Consider the following 26013-nt stretch of genomic DNA (forward strand, 5'->3'; position numbering starts at 1 on the left):
CTCGAGTGGCTTCCACTCACATCAGCCTCCCCCTTCAGTCCCCTCTGAGGATCCTGTGATAGGAATTTATCTGGGGGCCAGAGGGAAAATGTCTTTGTTTCCTACTGCAGGGAGTTTCTGTTTTTATGAACAATGAGACTGCAATGTGGCCCTGTAGGGCTGGTCTTATTTGTGCCAGCTTCTTTCCAGCAAGTCTGCAGCACTGCAGGACACAGAGAAGAAAGCGCAAAGCCCAGCTCAACCAGGTCACGGATTGCACCCACTGGAGCTGCAATCCAGTTGTCTTTTCAAGCAAGGCACTGGCCAGGGAACTGCTAAACAAGGGTTGTGTCCCACACTGGCCTGCAGAGCACAGCAAAGCAACTGGGTCTCAAGCACGGTGGAAACACCTACAACCATGGCATGGCGGGGTTCAGTCTGGGGAAAAGTCACTTGTGGGGATGGGATGGCTCTTGGTGTTGGAGATGAGCAAAAGCCAGGCAGCATGGCAAGAAATGGGGGATGCCACAGCAAAGTGGCTAGTGGTTAGTCATTGCACGCCAGGGTTTGGCAGGGCTCTCTGTTCACCTCAGCACCTTTTCTGTGGGTTTCTGTCCCAGGGGCCAGTGTGGCTACTCCCCTCCCAGTCTGCCCTAACAATGGCAACAGCCAAAACCCTGACCCCTTAAATGCATGAGATGGGGCCAGCCCAACTCCATCCCTCAGAAGAAAAGAGTACAGGGTCACCTCCACCCAGCCGCCCAAGCAGTAGCCAGGGTTTCAAATCTTCCTAGTTGCTCTCACAGGAAGCATCTACGCATGCAATTAATGTGAAGCAATAAACTCTGGAGTTTATTGCTCCTAAGTGCACCCTTTGAACTTGCGCCTGGGACTGCAGCACACTGAGCTGGGTCAGAGCACCCCTGGCTGGAAGAGGGTCCCGGGAGTCAGCCCGGAAAGCCAGGGCTGCTCTCCCCAAGCTTGATGTGCTGCAAAGGGGCTGGTTGGGGCTAGCTGGTAGGCAGCCTCCCCCTGAAGCAACCTTGTGCCCAAGCCAGCCACATCAGCATGCACTACTGCAGAATAAAAAAACTCTGCAGCAGGATAGTACTTAGAAATGTTATTGCATTGTAAACACAAATACTCTCCTGTTGCAGAGTTAATTTGTTTGCTCGAACCTAATTGCCCTGCACATGTTGGCCCTAGAGTTAACTCGGCAGTAAACGTCTCATGTAGATGCATTCAGAGGAGAAGCTGGGTTCTTCCCTCATCCTGGAGCAGCATTGGTGGATGCATTCTCCCTCTTCACAGCTATCCAAAGCAGAGGGTGGTCAGGACTCCATCCACTTGCTCAGGAAATCAGCATCAAGCATGCTACTGATCCCAGGCCCGGTGCGGGTATCCAGGCTTTATTCCACAGGCCATCCACCCACATGTTCTCCTGGTTCTTCGTGGTGACACTGGCTCCATGTCTTCTGCCCAAGAGGCTCAACTCTGTTGCTGGGACTTAGCCACATGCGGAATCACAACCCTCTGCATGTCTCCCTGTGTCCCCTCTCTGTCCATCCTGAAAGCTATCTTCAAGTCCTTGCTATTTGCATTAGTTTCTCACTGACTGATGACTTCCCCTTTCCTTTCAGATGTCCTCCCCTCCTGCCCCCAGCTGGGTCCTGGGACAGCTTGTTTTCAATTCTTCTTAAAAACTTCATACAGCAATGCAGATAGCTTTGATGGTTGCTTTATAAAACAATAAAATTAATCAAATAAAGATCCTTAATTTTACCAATATGCTTAGATTCGGTTGCTTATGGTGTGCAAAGGTCTTCAGGATTTACCAGCGTCTTCTAAGAACAGTTCATTGACAACTTGGCCAAAGGCCTGTTAGCTCCGACTAAACACTCCTTGCTCATTTAATTCTCAGTCAAATTTATTTGCTGTAGCTGAGAATATTCTTACATCATTTACCAGTCAAAAGGACAATGGTGATGTGGGCAACGGCAACCCGTTCTCATCTTCATCCTAGAGCAAGCTGAAGACCAAAGCACACAGCACCATTGTACATCAGCAACAAAGATGGAATTGAGCCAACAGGATGCACATGTCTAAAAGGAGGGGTGCAAACTTGTCACCGCAGGCCGACTGTGCTCCATGTATGAGGGCTTTATTTCTATGGTGCCTGGTTTGAAGCCTGATATAACCCAGGGCTTGCTGCTGCAAGAAAAGCTCCCCAGACTGGGATGGACTGGGACACAGGACTGGAAAGGGCCTCCCACTGAGCCCAGTGCCTGCACTCCCAATTCTTTCTCCAAAGGACCTACTAAATCACCCAACTCCGACCCCGCCTAGACACCATGACCACAAAACACCCTTGGACCAAAACAAAAAAACCCTACAATGCCGAGAGCAGGGGAGACGGGGACGCTTGCAATGGCAGGAAATTTGGGGTTACAATTACGAAAGGTCGAGAATCTCCGCTTTAGCAAACAACATTGCCCTTATGTCGTTCGATAAGATCGCCTCCCCCTACTGAAATACTCCATCAAGTTAAAACGAGCAAACAGCTCCAGATAGACCTGATTTATAACCTACAGCGAAAATACTATTTCTCCTGTAGTGACTTTCATCTGAGGAGCTCAAAACACTCCAACTAATTAAGCCTCACAACCTGCCTGTGATTTATTATATTGCTGAGGAGGATCAAAGGCCCGTGAGATGGACAGATGTGCCCAAAGCAGCAAAGAGGCTCGGTTACTGCATCCCCAAAACCCAGGCCCCTCCCTCCTGCATAGCCTACTGCTTGAACCCTAAACCACATCGCCTGCTTTTAAAGGGGAAAAAAACCTCTAAAGGTTAGAATTGAATCTGTTGAGGCATACGAGTGTTATCCACAGTATTTCAAAATGTCATTGAAATGATAGTAGTTCCCACCTAAACTTAATCATGAAAAGCATGTGTCTAAGTAAAGGGTTACATACTCCAAGTGAACAACGTGAAACATCTCCTGGACGTGCAATTCTGACAGTTTCCATGGCAAAGAGAGATCACCCCAGGGAGACACAGGCAATAAAAAGAGAATACTCTGTCAGGGAAAATTCAATACAGAATAATGTATGCATTTCAAACCCAGTGCCCAGAACGTGCGCAGTCGTGAACAGGTTCAGCCTGCCTCACTAAACTGAGAGCTGAATCTTGTTCCCATTGTCTTCAGTGGACTGAGCACAACGGAAATGGGCAAGCAGAAGTCACACCGTAGGTGGGCAACTGAGTCAAGAATTAGACTCCAAGTCTCCTGATCCCCAGGTCTTCACGGCTTACCACTGATTGATGCTACCTGTTAACAGTTAATGAAAGCACATGGCATCCTTCTGCCTCCAGGGCACGGGGTACCCATGCAGCTCTCAATGGCTTGCCAACACTTGGTAAGCAGCTCTCCGCCTGAAATAATTGCCTGTCCCTGATCTACATGTGTAGTGTTCACAGGATAGGACAGCTGTGGCGTGTCGAGCAAAATAGCTTCACGTGCCATGCTCTGGCACATGTGCCAGGGACTGCTGACCCCTGCACTAGAAGATGTCATCACACACCTGCACACTTGCTTTCCACAAACCCACTTCTGCATCAGGAGCATGGTTAAAAGTAGCCCGAGTGCAAGCAAATACAAAGTGAAAGCTGTTCATAATTCCAGCACTCCTCAGCCATGTTTGTGCATTCAGAGAAGACAGATAACAGGCTAAAAACCACTTCTTTAGTGTAATCAAATACTAAAATCTATCATTTCCTTGTAAACATGTCATTTGGCAACCTGCTTTCAAGAAAGTGAATGTTTTATGTATCGTAACCGAGATAAAGCAAGCCATTTTTGTATTTGTACACATTTACTGGTAAAAAAATATTTATTCATCTGGAAGCGATTTGTTAAATCAATTAAATAATGTAGTAGACGGGCAGTTGCTTAGTAACTCACACAATACAAGCATCACAAAACAACACTGATGCTGGCAAAAGTATATAATGATAGCAAATCAACAATTCCTGAGCTTAGAACATCCAATTCAGAGAAGAGGCAAAATAGTTTCTAGTAGGGTAAAGAAACTTATGATCTGCTTCTGCTTCCTCTTCACGGCTTCAAAACAGCACCTAATCACCTGGCTCATACAAAGATGATAAATAAATAATAACCAAAAAAAGACACAGCCCATTCCAAGATGTTGAGAACCATTAAAGGCCATTGAGAGCTAAAGAGTTCATTTAAGAAACAAATTGAAAAGTACCTGTTAACCATCTGGCAATCTATCCAACTTCTGTGTATTAAAAAAAATTATCTTGGGGCATTTAATTTTTATACCATTGCCACTGCACCTTGGGTTGATGTGTCAGCCATCAACAACCGTCGAACTCACTAACTCGACGTGCAGTTACTATCTCCTGAATATAACAGTAATCTCTACTTCAGTCGCACCCTCCATCTCACAGCCTCAAAGCATCTTACACATGTTACTGAACTGTGTATCATCATAACTTCCCTGTACAGCAGGTGTTTCCATCTGCTTCATAGGAAAGCAGAGACTCATAGCTAGGGCTGTCATATCTTTCCTAAATCACCCAGCTGTATAGTACAGCTCGTGTGGAATGCAAGATCGTTCACCATTTTACATGCAAGACCTAGGGAGCAGGTTGAACCAAAAGAAAAATATCAGCATGACTTCTACACTTCCATTTGTCTGTATTACAGAGAACCTGAATATTATGAGCCAGCCTCTTAGGTGGTACACATCAGTATAACACCTGACTTCAGTGAAGCAATGTCAATTTACTCTATTTGTGGATCTGGCTCTACGGCTAATATAGGCAAAAGGTTGCATCAAAGGTACCCTTGACCCTAGATAACGTACCTGCACAGTCTCTGCATTCCTCTCACTTTCATGATATAAGAGGCAGGGATATATTAAAGTTGATCTTATGAGATTATTAAGCAACTTTTGCACTTCTTTTCCCTTACCCTGAAATTGCCCCTTTCACAACAGCTGCAGAATTGCACAGTGTCATCGGCTGCATTCTGAAAAGCAGTTTGGGCAATTCAAAAGCATATGAAAACAATTATAAAGTATTGCTATGATAGCCAGCTGTGTATAACCATACGAGGAAGAGTATAGCCGCTGTAAGGATAATGGAAAAGAACACGGACGTTCAGCATTTCCCACGCCCTCCCCTCCACTCCTCTCGCTGCTTCTTTATGAAACCTGTAATCGCCTTTTTTCAAAAATAATAAAATGCAGATGCACGAATCTTTATTTATGCTTTTTGTAAACAACTGGTGCTTTATAACAAAACATGAGCATACCGTATGGTGATATCACAAAAGATCAAGCCAGGAATAAAGAAACATAACCAAACCTAAAACCCCCCCAGACATGCACATTGCAACGAAAAAAAGAGTTAGCTATTTTTTTTCTGTTCAGCTTGAAAATGCTTTGGTCCAGATGTCTTTTAGTCACAATCATCTTCCATTGGCACAGCTGACTGGGTCTGCTTCTCTTCCTCTGGGTCCCCTGGAAGAACACTTGTCACTGTCTGAATGAGTGACTCAATCTGCTCTTCTGTCAGTCTTTCTTCACTTTCCTCCACCATCTGCAAATAGAAAAAAATAAAAACAGTCTATTGTAATTGTAAAATCCACACTTCCTCTACTGGCTCCAGAAGGAAAAGCTGCATACTACATTAACTGGACATTGCACATTATCTGAGATCGCAGGCAAACTTTTGCTTGCAAAAGTCAAATCTTTAACAACATTACGATGAAATAAATAGTTGTTCCCCACTCTGAGCCAGAGTTGAAAAATCTGCTTTCTAAGATGCATGCCATAGACCACCCCAGAATACGGTTTTAGTGCCAAGTACGGCATTTCAAAAAAAATTAATGGGGCGGGGGAGCGGGGTTTGGCCCTTTTATTACGAGTCAAAACCGTTCCAAATTCTAGAAACACTTGGCTTAAAGTTTTCCAAATCATCTGCATGACTCAGAAGTCTAAATCCCATTTTCAAACCACTTAACATGTTTGAGCATAAATCTCATCTAAAAATCAGTGTGAGTGAAGCTTGTAAGTGCCTAAATCAACTTTGGAAGCCAGATTCCAGGAACTGTGGAGGATGCCACCCTTTGTCTAGAGACTCCAGCTCTATCTGGGGGGACGCCAGTGTATTTGGTTGTCCTCACTCGGAAGAAGAAATCCTTTTAGCACTGTGTGTGGGTGGAAGTTTAAAGAGGGAAGTTAATATGCAGAAACATTTGGAGCAGGATTTAAAAAAAAAACAAACCACTCAGCCCTTGCCTACGCTCCCAGTGAAGTAGTAAAGGGGAGTTTCTACCAAACTATAATGGGAACAGTAAGGGCTAACCCTGAAGGCTTGTGAAAATCGCACTCGTTGGGTGGGTTGGTTTTTTTAATTCATAAAACCATTTTATTGTTCATATAACAGCGCACTAGCAAAAAACGCCGAGCCCTGCCATATGCAAAGGAACCCACGGGACTCTGCTCGTTCTGAAACTGTCAGCTCCTAAAAAGCATCAAAATGCATTCATTCTCCCTGTCCCTATCCAACCATTTATTACTTCAGCACATAACAAAAGGGAATAAGCAGGATGGGAAGATGCAGCTTACACGGACTGCTAGGAGGATCAGAGCAATATATGACAAAGAAAATGGCTGCATCTCCACTGCTCGCTTCCAGACTTTCAAGGGGTTGCTTTTTGTGTGTAGTAGATCCTATTCTGCAGAAGCTACAGCAGACATGTTGCGTGCCATTCGTCTTTGTTAAGTGTAGACACAGCCTGCTTGGCGCCGTGCAAAGGAGAAAGACGAGGGTCGCTTGTAAAGCCGTAGCAAAAGTTTAGGTGGAGTTTTAATTCTTTCTCCGAGGGCAGGTTTATGTTTCAAATCATAACAGGAAAAACAGTCCTTGTTCCTTAGCGCCTCCAAAAAACTTCTTCTTCAGAGCTTTCTGAGCCACTTCACACAGCTGGTTTCTCTACTTAGGTCTTCCATTTAGCCAGGTGCAGAGCCTCCTTCCTGGGACAGTCTCCTGTGGGAACCTTCTTCCTCCCCACAGATCTCCTTCCCCTAACTGAGCCACTTACTGGCCAAGTAACCTGCAAGTTATCACTTGATCCCTGGCCTCAAATCCTTCACTCTTTAGATACAAATGGGACTAAATATTTCCCCATTGAAAGGCCACCCCATTTCCCATTACAACAGTCATTGTATTAAAAAAAATCTAGTTGGACTCTAGCCTCAACTGCCTGTCCCTTGCCCATGCAGCATGAAGCATGCCATTACAGGCGGACAATAAATAATGTTCTGTAAGATTAATTATGGACCTAACCGCTTTTTAGATTGCAAAAATCTCACGGCAACGCCGTTACCTGTGAAAAACAACTGTCCTGATTTGTAGCCAGCTGTTAAAAGAAAGAACTTGTCAGGGACCAGAAAGCAAGCAGAATGGAAACTTCGAAAACAAATGAAACCAATTAAGAGTTTCTTTTTTTGTATACAAAGCTGGGGGGATTTTTTTCCAAATGTCCTTTGTAGAGCTGTGATTTGCATTAATTATGGTTCCAAGTCGAGGCAGGTCTAATCGGTTCTAGTTAAGTTGGCAGCTATCCAGGTACATCTTGCTTTCCAAACCCTGAAGTGGCATGCCCAATTAAACCAAATAGCTTTTTGTCCTACAAGCCACGTCTTTATACAATCTGCTCAGATTTCACCAGCCATTAGCACAGATCCTGGAGGAGGGAAAATAACCCAACTGGAATCTGCTTATGGAACAGACAAAAGGGAGACCCTAACCATCAGCCGAAAGGATGCACAATTATATCCGTGGCTTCCTCTTGCCTGATGAACAGTACACAACTGTCAGAGCGGTGGCTCTCAAAATACGACAGGTCCATGAACTGAAGGAGGTCTGCACAGCATCTGCTATTAAACTGGCATTTTTTTCTCTCTTGCTGATACCTGCTTTTATAACTACATTAAAAGAAGCTCAATAGTCTTTCACTACTTTTGAGAGACAAGGATTTCTTAGGGTAATATCTTTAATTGCACCAACTATGCAGTGGGGATAGAATTAGGCAAGCTTCTGGATGTAAGGCATTCTTCCTTGGGTCTGATCGCAAAGAGCCAGGCATGGCATAGCAAAGAACAGCAGGGGGAGCGGGTGGGAGAAATTCCCAGGGGTAGAGCTTGTCCAATAACTACATACCTGGTCCAATAAAAAGTAGCACTCTTAGAAATCCTTGCCACTCACATAATTTCTGGATCATGTCAGCTACATCATCGCTCCTACACTACCTTAACTACTTCCCCAATACTTTTCCATAGAAACCTCAGAGATGCTGAATAGGAAGGGAGCTGCCCACAATAAAATCCCTTTAGAAAGAGTCTTCACTATGCAATGTTGGAAGGCTTGATTCAAGGTCACCTCACCAGATCTTTCAAGTGATCACAACCACTGGATTCTGGATTTGATATTAGAGAATAAGATCAACAGGGGGCGAGGGGGATCACGTCTTATTGAGACAAAATGCTCATAAGCCATGTCACTTCTCTTCTTCAAACGAGACAATCCCCAGCTTTATCTTTTCTGAGAATTGGTCTGTCTCAGGAGGCTTAAAATTGCAGGTCACACTCTCAAGGCAATTTATACACTAGTTTTATCAGAGGGCTCCCCCCTCACCTTCCATAATAAAGCTGAGCCAAACAATCAGGAGTGTCACACGGTGTTGACAGTCCTAAGAGCGATGGCATGAGAACTTCTTTCAATCATGTATAATACAAAATATGAAAGTGATGACGAGCATTAATTTCTGGGAGCTTCTTCATGCAGTCATTCCAGTTAGCACTGCGAGGGGGGACTGCCGCTGCTATCCTGGGCTACAGAAGGAAGTACCTTGAAAGGTACCTGCATCACCCATCCCTGAACATCATGCTCTGTAACAGATATGACCACCCCAAAGGATCACTAAAGGTGGCGTAACTACGGCAGGGAGAATGGAGCTCCTGTCCCAGGTGCCAACTTGGCAGGGAGGGGGGTGACAAAAAGAGGCAGCTGCTGAACAACTGCAATCACAGCGGCAACTGGAAGACCCTGTTGCCACTATGCCCCGGGCACCCAGCTGCATCCCTACTGATGACCCTGCATCACTGATCACTAAGGTAAGCTACAGAATCATAGTATCATAGTGCTTAGGGTCGAAAGGGACCTAAACAGATCATCAGGTCCAACCCCCTGCCCTGGGCAGGAACGGGTGCTGGGGTCGTATCACCCCGGCCAAATATCTGTCCAGCCTCCTCTTGAAGACCCCCAAGGTAGGAGAGAGTACCACCTCACTTGGGAGCCCGTTCCAGAGCCTGGCAGCCCGAACTGTAAAGTAGTCCCATTCTTATAAAATAAGTGCAATGATGTTGTCTCATGTGTTTTAATGCAGCTTCCCTTACTAAACTGACTGACAGGGCTTGTGCACAATCAGGGGCGAGTGAGATCATTGAGCTGTTTGGTGGGCGAGGGTGCACTGACCATGGCAGGGGGAGGGCAGGGAGAGCACCAGTCCACCTGCCCCGTTCATCCCCCAGGTACACGGTTTGGTGCAGTGCTGTGCTGCCAGGCTCCTCCGGCTGGGCAGGGCAGGGGCAGCACAGAGCTTCGCCTGCCGTGGCAAAGACTCCTGCAGGGAGGTTATTAGCGCCCCATCATGGCATGTGGAGCAAATGCCCCCCTTGCCCTATGCTAGCTATGCCACTGCATACAATCACAGGCTTGTCATCTTAATACTAACAGGCCAGCTCCACAAGTGAGGTCAGCCTTGTTCTAGCCCATGTTACAACATTACAAGTAATTAATAAGTATTAGGATTGAGCCTAAAGGCCTGGACCCCGATGTGCTGGGAACTATATAAACATCTAACAAAAAGAGACAGTTCTTGCCCCTTGCAGAGTCAATGTTAATTAAGACCTAATGATTTATTTCTCCAAGTTAATGGCAGAGAATTAAATGGCCAGAATTTGAGCCATGTGCTAAGAAGTTGCTTTCACGTTTTCACTGAACTGGCACCTTGCCTCATTTTAAGCTGATATATCTGGTCGTGTGCAGTCTGCTCCTCTTGCTGATTTTAACTCTGTCCTCCCCTATATTTCTTTTCTCCCCTTCCTCTTCAAATATCTTCTCCTGGGTCATTCAGAACGTGGGAGTCTCCTCCAGGTGAGACACTCGAAAATTTTACCACTATTTTTAAAGCAGGTAACACAAAATCAATTTGAAGGTCACGTGCAGCTTTTCTACTCTAATATTTTCATAAGCTTGACTGTAGGACATACATGTATTAATGCATAATAATGGCTTCTTAAATCAAATGCCACTGAAATCTGTAAGGCTGTCTCAACTCCTGATGTGAACAGTCCTGCTGTTGCTAATAGCATTACTCGAATGAGGAAGCATTAGAGGACTGGTTGATTACAGAGAGCAATGTGCACCCTCATTCTCTTTTACCAGTTAGCAAGGCTTTTGATACCATCGTCCACAACGCTTTTTGTTCAGTATTTTCATCAACGACCTAGAAGATGGGATGCAGTGCACCCTCAGCAAGTCTGCAGATGACACGAAGCTGTTGGGAGAAGTAGATACACCGGAGGGCTAGGATTCAGAGATATCTTGACAAATCCGAGGAGTGGACCAACAGAAATCTCATAAGGTTCAACAAGGACAAGTGCAAAGTCCTGCACTTAGGACAGAGCAATCCCATGCACCGATACAGGCTGGGGGCTGATTGGCTAAGCAGCAGCTCTGCAGAAAAGGACCTGGGGGGGTCACAGTGGACAATAAGCTGGATGTGAGCCAGCAGTGTCCCTATGTTGCAAAGAAGGCTAACAGCATACTGGACTGAAGGAAAGTTGTCAGCAGACCAAGGGAAGTGATTATTCCCCTCTATTCGGCACTGATGAGGCCATATCTGGAGTACTGCGTTCGGTTTTGGGCCCCCACTACAGAAAGGATGTGGATAAACTGTAGAGAGTCCAGCAGAGGGCAATGACAATGATTAGGGGGCTGGGGGACATGACTTCTGAGAAAAGGCTGAGGGAACTGGGTTTATTTAGTTGGGAGAGAAGATTGAGGGGGGATTTAACAGCAGCCTTCAACTACCTGAAGGTGGTTACAAAGAGGATGGAGCTGGATTGTTCTCAGTGGTGGCAAATGACAGGACAAGGAGCAACTGTCTCAAGTTGCAGCAAGGGAGGTTTAAGTTAGATATTAGGAAAAAAACCTCTCGCTCAGAGGGCAGTAAAGCACTGGAACAGGTTACCCAGAGAGGCTGCAGATACGGGTGCACCGATAAAGATTTTTTTGGCCGATACTGATAGTCAGCTATGAACCAGCCATATCTGCTGATACCAATCCAACAGCTGAAATGCAGCCCAGCAGCATGGAGAGCAGCTTCCTGCCAGTAGGAAACCCTGAGGGAGTGGGGAGGAGGGGCAGACCAAAGCCCCCACAGTGAGGGTGGGAGTGGGGCAGGGGCTGCCCAGCCAAGGGGGGGGCGCAGGATGGAGGCATGGGTGGCTCGTCCATGGCGGTGCTGGGGGGGGAAGCTCCCCACCACTGCACACACCTCTGGGGGAGGCATGGGGGGCATGTGCCCCCCCACCAATTTGTGCATAGGGCGAGAGTGGGCTGCCTGCTGCAGATTTGGGACTAGGGGCTGTGCCAACTTCTTCCCAGCAGTGGGGCTGGGCTGAGGTTGTGCAGGGTGGCAGCGGCAGCACTGGGAGGGGGGCTACGTGGACTTTTGAAGTGGCTATAGCCCACCCTGTAGCTGCGCCACTGCCCTGAGTGCACCCCCCTGCCCTGAGTGCAGCCCTGGCCCAGCCCCCCCACTGGGAAGATGCTGACGCAGCCCCTGGCCCTGCACCCACAGTGGGCAGCCTGCTTGAATCCCGCGCACAAATTCGGGGGGGGCACATGCCCCCCATGCCTCCCCCAGAGGTGCATGCAGCAGCAGGGAGCTGTCCCCCCTCTGCCCCTCCTGCTCTCAGCAGGGTCACAATCGCTGCTCTGGCTAAGCAGTGCTTGCCCCTGCCTCACCTCCACCCTCACCAGTGCGGTCTCTATCTGCCCTCCCCACCATGCTCCTTCCCTTCCCCAAATACTTATTGGCCGGATGCTGCTCTCTGAGCTCCCAGGCTGCATTCCTGGTCGTGTGCATGCGTGCGGCTGTGCGACCGACTGCCAATAATGTTAATTTTTCCTTTTATCACCGCTGATCTGATATGGACTGATATATAAGTGTACCTCCAGTTCTGGAATCTCTGTCCTTGGTGGTTTTTAAGACCTGGCTAGATACAGCCTTGCCTGCGACAATGTAGATGGGGATTGTCCAGCTTTGAGCGAGGGGCTGGACTAGATGACTTCCTGAGGTCCCTTCCAACCCTAATTTTCTGTGATTCTATGATTCGATATACTGCAATGACTGATAGACAAAGTCTTTTATGTCTGGCTGAACTGGCTGGCTATAAATGCTCGTGTTTCTGCAGTGCAGCATAATCACTTTAAAGAGTTCAAAAGATCAAAAGAATGAGCTAAGGATTTTTTTCTTCAAAGAAAGGCCAAGTGCAATGACTTATTATGGAAACTTACTAGGCAATTAGAGAACAGCAAAGCAGCACGATAAAAACCAAGAAATAAAGATTAAGCATGAAGAAATGCACCTAGAGAGACAAGCAAGAAATGATGAAAATGAAAACATCAAACAAAGGAAATAAAAGCTGATTTTCGTAGCTCATTCCAGGTACATCAGATTTGAGCCCAAAGTCTTTTGATTTGCAATTTCAGATAAAAAAAATTGCCGGCTTCTTATCACAGTAATAACACTGGATTATCCTAAAATGACAGAAGAAAAAATACAAAAGGAAGGAAACAAAGCAACCCCTTAACTCGTGTCTGTCGTCATAAAAGTTCCATCAACAAATCAGTTCTTCTAACAACTGTCTTACTCAAATATAAACTACATTAACAACCAGAGATCACTTCCACAGGTCAAGCTATATGCACACAGTATGGCAGAGTTAGCCAAGGTTTCAACTGGATTGGGTACCAGCAATAATTAAGCTCTCCTTGCTTAAACTGTATTTGGAGATACAGGTGGTCTCCAAAAAGCTGTATACGACTAGTGGGAAGTAGCTGGCATTTAATTACAGTAACAAAATGTACATGTTAAGTACTCTCCAAAATACAACCAGAGTTGTACGTTATTCTCTAGCCTTGGAAAAAGAGACATCCTTAAAATCAATGGGGAAGAAAGCCAATTAACCAGACTGTCTATGTTCCTTGTTCTGATAAATCTTTCCAAAGATACTACAATATTTCAGCATTCACCTCTTTACTACCCAGAAATCACTGTAAAATCTCTCTGTAACAGCTGCAGCAGCATATTGATGTCATTCATAACAACATCTTGTATGCCAGAAGAAATACAATTGTGTGGCTCTTAAAATCAATGTATTGACAAACTACATGCCAATTATGCCTTCTATCTGATGTGGACAAATGATCACCAGTAATTAAATTCCCCATGTGACACATTAGGAGCAAAAGGGTTATTCCACCATCCTGCTGGTGCTCTTAAATGGTCTCTAAGGTTAATGCAGGAGTTAGGAAAAAAGGTAGCAAACATTGTTCTTGAATATGATTGGCATAAAATACCTTCAGCTGAAAGAGAGCCGTTTCCTTTTTTATAGCCTGGATGTCTAAGTTTGGTGTCTAAATCCGTATTAAATTTAAGCATGTGAGCAGTCTTGCTGACCTTGAGGGGATACTCTGAGGCTTAATTTTAGGCACCTGTTTAGTGTCTTGCTGAATTAATGCAGCCATTTACACCAATGCAGAGTGAGCGTAAGCTATTACTAAATAAAAATGATAGTGATCCGCACGACTTTACTCCAGTTTAAATGAGCCCAAAAAGCACAGGAAATGCTGAAGTGGGTTGATTTGAGTACTCTGCCTTGAGGCACCTAAGTGAAGTATTTACTCATTTAATATTTGGTCACGTGTGCTGTTATTTTTTGTTTCTTCATTGCCAAAGCGTGGACCTTCCAATATAAAAAACCCAGAAAACATGCACACAATGTTCCTGCTACAGCAAAATGAAAAGACAAATTGCTCATCAACTGTAGAATTAAATAGAAGATGCTGCCATGTTCAGTAATAACCACTACTGGGAACCAAACCTGTACTTATTAAATAAATGTGTGTGTGGAATAATTAGGTACCATGCAGCCCTTTCCAGCTGCACTTTTAAGAGCAGTTTCTTTTTTTTTTAATTGGACTATAAATCCAAACTTCTCAGAGTCAAAATACCCATCATTACCAAAGGAGATTCAGTACCAGAACGGCATGGAACAGTAATGAGGCCCTGATAAAGTCTCATTAAAAATGTTAATTAGCAAAAGCTTTCAAAAGTTTTAAATTAGCAAGGAAAAAATAAATCAGACACCTGACAATGAGAAACTCTCTATATCAGTGGTTTTCAACCTGTGGTCTGCGGACCCCCTTTGTCTAAGCAGACCACAAAAGATGACTATGATTCAAAAGTATGTGAATAACTACACTTACAATTCAAAGGGGTCTGTGCCTCCATTCAAAAATTTTTAGGGGTCCACAAATGAAAAAGGGTTGAAAAACACTGCTCTGTATTAACTGAACTATTAAGATAATTTAATGGAATATCAATAAAACGTTATTAATGAAATAAAGAAGAAAATTTGTATGTACACAGCTGTGCACCCACACAAGCTATTGTATGCATCCTATGTGGCCTTTATTCTACAAATATTTCTCCAGAAGTTAATCTGCAAAGAGCAGTCCCACTGGACTTCATGCAGGCACGCCTTGAAGCTCGACTATTGTTTGCTATGGACATATTCTGCTGCTGCTGCTTGCACAGAAGCATATTGGGCGTCTTTTTTCCATTCCTTTTGTCCAACAGTTAAGATTTTAAATCAATGTTTATCTTATCTAAATCCCAGAAGAATAATGGGCAGACAGCAAATACCGGAGAATGAATTATGTAAGGACCCACCAAAGAAGTCTGAAATAATGTGCATTGAGGTAAACCGTTTCTGATGTGATAACATGACTTGGGCTGGTGAACAGAACAGCCTGTGAGCTTGACTATCCTTTTCTGTGGACAATTATTTTAAGACTTTATTAAATCTAAAAAGCAATACGATGTAATAAAAAAAGAAAGGTGCATTCTTGTTGCTCTTAAAGCTACCAAGCAGAATACAATGCACTTTTGTTCTTATGAAAGAGATGCACACTGTATGCAAGGAGATACCTGCAGTTTCCACATATGAAGCATATTTCCAAAATGTTCATTGGTGACACGCAGCTCAGACAGACAATAAATATAGCAAAAGCCTGAATGTGGTTGGATTCATCTCGTTCTGAGAGGTTATTAGACAAGTATGCAGGGTGGGCAGGAACGTGTATTACTGAGAAAATAAAACATTTCAGCCCCCCGTCATCTTGCATTTTGCAGAGGAACATGTGAAATTAATATTTTGTTTGTCGACAATAACAGCCTGCCAGCCTGTCTGCCAAAAGTAGAAGGCACGAGGCAATAAATCCTTGGTCTATGAGTTTTAAAATAGACTAAATTAAAACCTACTGCTCCACAGAGAGAGATGCAAAGTAATTTATTCATTCAGGAGACGATCCTCATCCTAACCTATCATTGTTAAAAATCAAGTAAAGCCTGGCCTGGTGTCATGGTTAGATCAACACCACTGTCTTGCTTTTTTTTTTTGCAAGCTGCTGAGCTAGGAATAACATATGCTTAAGATTAAATTTGGAGGTTGAGAGAGTTGTTCTGTGTACAGTACTTTTACTCAGTGGGATAGGGATTAGAATTTCATGCTCCTTTTGTTCTCGTTTGAAACTCAATCCCAGGACACGGTCTGGAGAAGACAAATATAAACAAGGAGCAACAATTTATACCAGAAGGAAGAAAAATGACCTTAATTAAAACACAAGGTACCTCCCCACAGAAACCTGCCTTTTAGACAAATTCTAGTTACCCTCATTTATTTCTTGCATGGTACCAAATGGAAGGAGGCATACAAGCTGGAACAGGAAAGCCATGAAACTAAAAGGATAACAAAATTAAATATTCATTTACTAGAGCTATTCAGAGTACAGTCGAGTAAATTTATACACAGACCTATATATAATTGAGTAAAGGTAGGTAAATATATTCTTGAACATGAGATTATAACTGCCCTTTTAATAACTGTGATAGCTATTTTTAAGGTATGGCACTGAATCAAACAGAACGAACAGTGGAAGGTAGGTCTGATAGGAAAAGGGGCAGTTTTGTAGGAAGGTCTCACAGAGGATTAGAAAATATGAAGGTATAAAAATATATGAAAAAGGGTCAATTCTAGCAGAACCTTTAGAGTAGTGCGAAGCATGCAGGGCCCCGGGCTCAGTGTGGCCCCACTGCATTCGGGTTGCAAATCCATTTAATTTTCCACTCTAGCTGTCTAGAAAGAGTAGGGACCTGAAACTGAAACTCTGCCTGGGGCCCAGACAAGTTAAACCCTGCCGCTAATCAGCAGGTGGCCATGAGAAAGTGATTACTGAACTGACCTTCAAGGTGAAAGCAACATTCATTCAAAAGCTCTGAAAGGCTGGGAGCATTGTGACTTACCAGCTGGATCTCCACGGCAGTCACAGGCCTGTGGTTAAGCAACTGTAGCTTTTCTGCTCTGTTTCAAGGCAAAAAAAAACCAACAAAATATTTTACAATACCGTATCATTTGGGGATTTCAAATAAATAAATGGTCAAATGCAAACACTTCCCTGGTAATTTAAACTTGAAACTCATTTCCATGGGTGATTCTTACTGGATCTGTAGCAACGTAAGACCCTGAACACCATAACATATTAAGTATCCTATGACTATAATTATTTCTTGTCATGTTTTTATTTACTGGACCAAGGTAATAACAAAATTCCATCACAATTCTTAATTTCTACATACCAATTTTCATCTTCTGGACTAAAATTTCTATTCTTGGTTTCAGGGGTATAGGTTGTAGCCATGTTGGTCTAAAGTCATAAGTAGAAAAGGTTCTTTGGATGAATCTGATCTCTTTTATTAGACCAACTTAAACAGTTGGAAAACAATTATTAAGCAAGCTTTTTGAACCTGAAAGCTTGCTTAATAATTGTTTTCCAACTATTTAAGTTGGTCTGATAAAAGCTATCAGATTCACCCAAAGAATCTTGTCTGCCTATTCTTGGTTTCTGCCTTTGTTATTAAGTATAAATAATAATAGTTTGCCCTTCTGAGGATTTTAAAACACTTTATATATAAACATTGATGAACGAATCCTCAACAGTCATCAGAGCTAGGCAAATGCTGTTATGCAGGCTGCCCAGCTCAAAAGCTGACACAGAGCAGCTAAATGAAAAGCTAAATTCATTTAACATTGCATCTAGATTTTTAACTATTCCCTAGCCATTCTTTATGTCCAGGAAAAGACTGTTTAAAGAATATGCATACGTTGAAATATTTCAGGTTAAATTTAAGTTAAAATTCTTATTAACTTCCATGGAGTAAGGATTACATGCCCACGTGGCCTAACCATACACTTGGATTCACTAAGCCTAGTGGTGCTACTCACTGATCTACAGATCCAAAAAGGACGTTACAACATTTGCCCTTTTTAAGAGCTTTACTAAAGAACACTTTTTTTGTGGATATAGGCAAGTATCCTCAAAGAATTCAAAACAAAATACTCCAGTTATAGATCTATAAGTGATAATATTTATTTTTTATCCTAGTTAAATATGCATCCACTCAATAGCGAAGCCCGAAGGTGCTGTCCTAATCCAATTTTTTTATCTCACTGGTCTCTGAAGGTGTAATTTTAACATTCTGGTCTTGTTGATCAGGTCACAATTTGAAAGCAACTAGTGATCTGAGCATACCTTAGTGGCTTAGGAGAGAACAGCACAGGAACATCACACCATTAGAGATGTATCTGGCACTATCCAGGAAAGAATCTGCAGCAAAAATTAAATCTTCCTATCATGAAATACAAGCCATTGCAAAAGGGTAAGTTTGGATACATCGAGAAAAGGTTTTTAGGGTGCTGGACTCAATGATCTTCCGAGGTCCCTTCCAGCCCTAATGTCTATGAAATCTATGAAAATTAAAATCCCCTCTCTTGAAACAAAAGAATTGAAAACAAAAAATTAAAGCTAAGTTTTAAAATGAGAAGTTCTTTCTCTAAATAGTTACCTGTGATTCCCCATTTCTTTATTACAAGCATTACTGAATACAATTAAAAAGAACTGCTTATTATTCTTTTCAGGTTCCCCATCTAGTAGTAAACTCCTATTTTAAAGTACTAAAAGCTTTCCTCAGGTTATCAAACACAGTTCCAAAGAGCAATTTAATGTATATTTAAAGTGAGTCCAAATAGCTTCTCACTAGTTTCTTGGAATAGGGGGAGGAGGTTTAAAGAAAGAGGAAACCTCAACATTTTTCAAGGGGAAACAGATGCCAAAATTCACAGAAAACTGTTCTCACATTTTCAAGCCTTCAACAACTGCCACGTCATTGTCTGCATGCCTGTGCTCTCTAGATACCATTTCAGCTTTAAATGATCTTCTAAAATTGACAGACTTTGAAATCTGGGAGACTAACGGTTTATATTACTGCAAGACGCTTCAATGCCTTATCATTCCTGTATGCACGCTAGTTAAGGTTCAAAGGCCAAGGTATTTACAATCCCCAAGAGAAGCCAGTGACAAGTGATGCATTGCTCTCGTCTGTGTGCGTGCACCTACAGAGAGCGAATTTAATACTCATGAAAAGCACGAGTGATATCCCTAGGGAATGAAGCCCTCCATTTATCAGTAGAACAAGGAAAAGCATCAGCAATGCAAACTTTTTCCAGCTCCTCTAGAAATAAATCTCCATGTTGACCTGAATAAAAAATTCTGTATTACTAAAGCCTGGATGACCCAACAAAAACCTTCATCTCTATTGTCTAGGATTCAGCATGATTATATAGATAGAAGAGCCTTATGGGAGCCAATGTGGTTCGCTGAAGGCTGGACCTCCCTGCTGAAACTGAAACAATTGAGTTAATTATAAGGTAGGGTTTATGATGTGGTGCGTATCCATTAAGAACGGAGACGATCTCCAAAGCAATGACACGTTGATTGCTATTTCCAAATCTGGCCTGAATCAGCAAAGCAGATTTGGATTAACTGTAAAACTTCCTAAGTGTAAGAACAGTAGGACAATGGACCAAACTGCCCAGGGAAGCTCCCTCAGTTCATATTTTCAAGGAAAGGCTGGATAGGCAGGTTTAAGAACAGCTTGTCCTGTGAAAACCAAGCAACTCCTGAGGTCCTTTCCAACTCCGATTCTATAATTCTATGAATTGTTGACAACCAAAACAAAGTCCTAAAGGAGAAAGATGCTAACCTATTTTACTCAACTCACTGGCTAAGGACAGAAATTACACATAAACCAGTTTAAGGGATCAGAAACTGGTTTAAACCTGTAATAGAATAGGGCTAGGGGCAGACATCCAAAAAGCCTGAACCTCAATTGATTCAATCTTTGCAGGTTAGTCTAACCTGGCTAGGCTGAACAGGTTTGAACCAGACAGACATTCTCTCTGGACTGAGGAAATTCAGGCACATGACTGCAGTGGCTCAGGCTACAAGCCGGGGGGGAGGGCTACAGCAGCCCTACCTTTCCTTGCACAGTGCTGAGCTATGGGGGGGCATGGCATTTTGCAGCCCTGGGCTGTACTGTCTGCTCCAGAGAGCAGGGCTGGCCCACCCCTCTGCTCCCTAGCTGGAGCAGTGAAGGCTGACTGACAAAGGGGGCTGGAGGGCAAGCCCAGCTGAGGATGCAAACCAGTCTGCAGGCAGGGGGATGACTGCTCCCCCCCCCCAGGCAAACCCCAGCTGGGATCTGGGGCCAGGGAAGGAGGTTAAGCAACCCCCCCCTCAAACTTAGTGCTTGCTGCGACTGCAGACAACAAATCCCAGAGGCATCTGGAAGAGGAGGTGATGAGCAACCCTGCAGAGTCCTGTTGCTGTAAGTCTGGACTGCAAATCTCAGAGACTTCAGGGGCAGCAGGAAGAGGAAGCGAACACACAGCCAGAATGCTGTGCTCTAGCACCCCCCAGCTTCTTGCCTGATACACTACAGGCATGTGGCTGCATTTCCTGAATCAAAGGTATAAATGTCTGTTCACTTGTTTCAATTTAATCTCTGCAGTTTAGACTAACCTGCAAAGACTGAATCGATTCAGCCTCAGGGTTTTTAACTGTCTGTACTTTGCCACTGAGTCGCTCATTTTTATAAGATACCGGAAGATGTTTCAATCACCTAAGTTTCAATTCTGACTGTATTTACAAGATATTTGACTACTTTTACAGAGATGCTTATCTGTAGTTCTCAAAAGGTTTTACAAAGTTGATAAGTATCATTATTTTGATTTCTGAGATAGGAAATCGGAGGCACAGAGTTACTGAGTGACAAATGCCTCAAGTAGGGAAATGTCCATCTGTGCACTCTGAAGATTTAAAAAATAACAAAAACATAGCTTCCTTCTCATGGACAGGCATCAGATATACTGGGCACACAGAGGAAGATCGATCTTGCAGATTTCCTGCCAGGATCTGTGTTTGTTAAAAAGGCTATACAGGCTAGATTAATAGCACATGTCAGGTTAGAAATGCAACTGCTAACAAATCTATTCATTTAAGCAGCAAGATCGAGGCTTCTACTAAAGTTTTTTAGCTCACAGTCCTGCAAGTTGGAGTCTGCAGAAGTGCAAGACTTCAGCAGCAACTACCAGGACTTTTGTGCCTGAAACAGGTATAGTGCCTCTAGGACAGGACATAGCATAGTCGCTCTTAAATACTCCTAAGAGTTCCACTGAGCAAATACAGAAAAGGGACAGTAAAATCAAGGCCCAAGTACAGCCCAGCTCACCCTTCTTTGTGGTTTTTGAGTACCATTATAAAGGTCTAACCCTCCTTATGTGAACCTTATATGAAGTGAGAAGTTAATACAGGTGGCAAGCCTCTGCATGGGGGTGGCAAGGAAAAGGTTCCTTACTTGGTGTGGAACCGACCACAGTCTAAACCAAACTATTTCAAAGCAGATAGTTTGCTTTGAAACGGCAGAGACTGACTTCTCTCTTTTCTGCCACAGAGTACTTTTCTTTCCATCAACGATTCTTTCTGCAGCACATTTAACCTCTTTAATTCTGAAGCAAAACTGTGATCACACAAGAAAAAGAAGAATACTTTATGAAGGACACAAAGGAGTCATTATTAGACTTGCTTTCTGTATGTTTTATTTTGGCTTTGGTTGGGTAGAGTCAAGAATAGCGGTCCCATATGCTTCTATTGTCTGAGAACTGTACCTTCGTTGTTCTCCCCACTAGCCATTTATACACATTTCTTCACCAATAATGGTCAACTTGTGGTTTATAACAACGCAGGGTTATTTGGAGGATAGCTGAATTGAGCACTGAACTGAGGTCACCACTGGTGACTCCTGTGTTGTCTGAAAGATAAAGTATGCATTACTGCTGGTGTTTTAATGCTCTGTGCAGTTAAAGTGACAGAATGTAAAACTGAATACTGATCTGTAACAGGGAGCCCGGGGCTCCAGCTGCTTGAAGGGAATGACTGCAGCAGAAAGAGTCACAAGCAGATGAACATGGGGTTAGCTACAGGAGGGAAGGCAGCAAGGAAATCACTGCAGCCTAGACAGTAAGCTGCCCATTAAGGCGAGGGAACACACTTGCAGCCAGTCTGGAGAACACCTAACTGGAAGGAGGAGGATCCCAGGGGATACAAGCCTGGGGTCCCGAGGCAGAGGGACAGTGCAGCTTGCAGGGAGAGGAGCTCCTGCCAGTTCAGGCTGGTGGGAAGTGGGAGCTGCAGGCCATGGCAAGTACTCCCAGGGTTGGGGAGAGCCAGAGCAGTCTATCTGTGCTATGATGACCAGAGCAGGACTTTGAATTTAAAGCAGTTACTTGAATTTTTGTTCTAGTTTGTACCGAAGGACTGGGGGTGGCTGACAGGGGAGGAAAGGAGCCATAGCAGTGCCTGAGGGGCACACTAGGTGCCCCAGTGGTCAGGCTTGGGGCTAATTTTCTTCAATATTTTCATCAACGACCTGGAAGATGGGATGGAGTGCACCCTCAGCAAGTTTGCAGATGACACATTTACTAGTCCCCCCCAGTTACAAGCTGGAGGGCAGGACTAGGATTCAGCGACTCCTCAACAAGTTCGAGGAGTGGACCAAAGAAATCTCAAGAGGCTCAATAAAAACACGTGCCAAGTGCTGCACTTAGGGTGGAACAATCCCATGCACTGGGACAGGCTGAGGGCTGACTGGTTGAGCAGCAGCTCTGCAGAAAAGGACCTGGGGTTGAAGGGCGGCCTCCTGGTTCACCTAATGGTTGGACCGGTCCTGGCTGCAAAGAGAATGGAGCTGGCCTGTTCTCAGCGGTGGCAGATGACAGAACAAAGGAGAAATGGTTTCAAGGGAAGTTTAGGTTAGGTATTAGGAAAAACTCTCTCACTGGCAGGGTAGTAAAGCACTGGAACAAGCCATCCAGAGAAGCTGCAGAATCTTCATCCTTGAAGGTTTTTAGACCCAGGTAGATAAAGCCTTGGCTGGGATGATCTAGTTGGGGATGGCCCTGCTTTGAGCAGAGGGCTGGACTAGATGATCTCCTGAGATCCCTTCCGACCCTAATTTTCTATGATTCTATGAACTGGAAGAGTCTAAAGCGGGGTGTTAGAGATCCAGCCTGCGGGCAGGATCTGACCTGCAGAGCTGTTTCATCCTGCTGGCAGGGCCAAGAATTCAGAGGCAGGGTGAACAAAGGTGGAAATTGCTACTAAAGTCTGGGATGCAGAGCCCCACTGGGGTGAGCAATGGCTCTGTTAATCCCTATGGTTTCCTGAGCTGATGCAGTACTTTTTCCCCCTACTGCTCCTACTTGCTCCACTGCTGGGATGAATTTAGATTCAGCCGGAGAGGCTCCTTTCGGTCCAGTTCCAGCCTACGAGGAGCCCTTTGGTCTGGATCTGACCCAAGAGGATTGGGGGAGTTGGACACAAAGCGACGGCTAAACAGACATATTTGTCATATTTTGAGACAAGCAATATGGGCTGTAAGAGGAAGAGATGACTTTTTCCCTCAAAAGGTATTTTGGCTGAAATGTCATCAACAGAAACCATTATAAACTACCAGGCAGTTTTTGGTAGGACTAGGCTATATAATCTAATCTCAATGAGAATTGCTTCAGCAAAGATGATATCATTCAGCTATTTACCATTTTCAAAATGATCTGAAGAAAAATGAGGGGATAATTTACAAGCAGGAAGGAAGTCATTAAAATGTGTTATCCAAGCAGCTTTTGATCCTTGTTGCTCCCAAGTGGAAAAATAATAGTAAGAACATCAAAAAGATATTAACAGCAGGGTGCAAAATTAAAAATCACACAAACAGTGCATATATCTTTTTTCATCTTCAGATGCCTGAACAAGTTCTAGCAGGTTTATAAGTGTAAATACCAATCTACACATTAAAATAGATGCTTCAGGCAGGAATGTTAATGCCTTTCATAGACAGTGTATTTACGATTATAAGCGCTTCATTAAAAATATACATAAAAAGGCTTCAACATGGAGATACCGGTCACTGTTTGCAAGACAGTACCCACTGTAGCTTCTATTTTATTTGTAAGTTGTTTGCTGAGCAACTTAACTTACTGTTCTGATTATCAGAATAGTATTTATCTTCTTTTGGCAAAACATCTCCAGGTGATAATGGCATGATTGACTATAAAACGAGGTTGTCTGTGCCAAGTGCACTGACATTAGTATCAATAGTTATTTTCTAGATTGCTGGATGGAAAACAACCATTTTTTTTCTTACCATGATGTGCTTGGGAAATATCTAGAGGCAGAGATGTGTGTAAGAAATAACTGGTATGCAAATGTGTGGTAGATATAGCTGCATCTAGGTACAAGAGAGTCCACGGTAGCAGCTCCTCCTGGTGGCTGCCTGGAACCCAGATGTACTGCAAGTGCGAGCTGCCAGACTAGCACAGGGGTTTAAAAGTGGCAGCTTTGTCCTAGCTCCTCTCTCTTCTGCCTATACAGAAGTCCCTGACCTTTCATGTTCCCAAATAAGTGGAGCAGACAGAAAAAGGAGTCTCTTCTCCCTCTGCATGCTGCTGCAGGGGAAGGGAATGCAGAAAAATTAATCATTCAACCTTGCCATAGAGGAACTAGAAAACCCAGCCACACGGCACTGGGAACAGATGACCTGTCTCAGCAGTGGCTGAGCAGTTGTCCTGCAAGTCTGTTTTTCACAGATTCACAGAAGTTTAGGGCTGGAAGGGAGCTCGTGAGATCATCGGGTACCCTGGGGGCACCCAGCCCCCCTGCTCTGGGCAGGAAAGACTGCTGGGGTCAAACAACTCCAGAAGCTTTTCCTTGTATCCAGTCTGAAACCTTATTCTAGGGGTTTATGACCATTGCTCCTGGTTTTCCTTTAAATCGACAGCAAATCCCATGGCAATATGACCAGCATCAGACCTCCTGCACATACAGATTCTCTTGCTGACAAATACCATATTTACCCAAGTCCAAGAAGAACGTGAACTTAAGAAGCACCCCCCCCCAATAATTATATTCTATACATAGAAAATGTATACATTTGTTATAATCTTCCATGTACAGAACGTGGCTGCGGTTCCAGCTCTGAGCCTGGATTGGGGCTGAAGTCAGAGCCGCAGCAGCTACCTGCCACCCCTACTTGTACTCAAAACCAGGACAAGGGGCTGTTTTCCCCCATGTTAAATGGGGAAAAAACCTTGTCTGGGATTTAAGTAAGTGCAGCACCTATGCACATCTGCAACAGACACTGATTATTCTGAAATCCATCATAAATATTCTTCACAGGGTGTATACATAGCCAATCCACGTGTGATCTTGCATTAGTGCTGCTTTTGTAACAATACTGTATGAACACAACAAAGACTTCAAGAACCTGAATGTAGCTCACGTTTAATTATACCAAGCACACGCTGGGAACTCCAAAATTCAAGTTAATCTCTTTTTTACCATCTATACTAGCAAACCTACATTATGCACATACATTATAAGCAATTAAGATAACTAATAATGAACCACCATCATGACGTGCCAGACTTAAAGTGCTGCTGTGGATTCTACAATAGTAATAACAAATAAAAATATTTAAGGGCTATGATATAAATTAAGGTAGGAATGTCAGCCTCAGTCAACAGTGACCAAAATACATTTTGTAGCATGTACATTTTGAACCCATTAAAAAAAAACAACTTTAATATAGACATGTTAAATACTGAAAAGCTCTAGAACGTGCTTTTTTCCTTAAGGCAGAAAAAGAATAGACAGATTCCCTGGAATAAATTCACGTTGCTATTTGCACAGCAGGTCCTAGCTATGATAGCTCTTGTCCCTATGTGAGCAGAGTGCATGTAGGGGGGAACATTAAACTATTGTGCCCAGATCTGCCATGCTGAGCTACAACATCAGAATTTCCTCCCTCTATGTGGAAGCAGGCTTACACTTTAGGAAAAAGTGTTTACATAAGGACCAAACAAAGCCGATAGCTAATAACATTATTTATCCTTTTAATCGGTACCAATCCAATAGCCAACCGATATATCAGTGGCTAGTTTTAAGATGTGACTTTGCTATTTTAGTATCTATCTTACGAGAGAATTGAAAAATACACTAATATCTATGGAAGCTATGTTCTTTAACTTCCTAGGTCAACAAAAACACAATCTAGAGATTGTTACTATTTAATAAGTGTGTATCTATTAGCACCATTGAATCTAGCGCCATCAATGAAACATTTATGCCAGATCA

The 26013-nt window shown here is 43.6% G+C and overlaps 1 protein-coding gene across 4 annotated transcripts in view; it reads right to left on the minus strand.

Annotated features, from left to right (window-relative positions):
- Positions 1-5250: 5250 nt before the first annotated feature.
- Positions 5251-26013, minus strand: part of CRCP (CGRP receptor component) — a 45269-nt gene continuing 24506 nt past the window's right edge. For 3 of the 4 annotated variants that reach the window (XM_006260197.4, XM_059717393.1, XM_059717391.1), the window contains exons 5-6: positions 16733-16790; positions 5251-5607 (exon numbers count right to left, since the gene is read on the minus strand). In XM_006260197.4, coding sequence (XP_006260259.2) covers positions 5467-5607; positions 16733-16790 — 199 coding nt within the window. In that variant the 3' untranslated portion in view covers positions 5251-5466. Of the gene's footprint in view, positions 5608-15292; positions 15981-16100; positions 16169-16732; positions 16791-26013 lie in introns of those variants that run through there. The other variant, XM_059717392.1, reaches the window with a different exon arrangement.

This window comes from Alligator mississippiensis, chromosome 14 (assembly GCF_030867095.1).
Source record: "Alligator mississippiensis isolate rAllMis1 chromosome 14, rAllMis1, whole genome shotgun sequence".
Classification (NCBI taxonomy): Eukaryota; Metazoa; Chordata; order Crocodylia; family Alligatoridae; genus Alligator; species Alligator mississippiensis.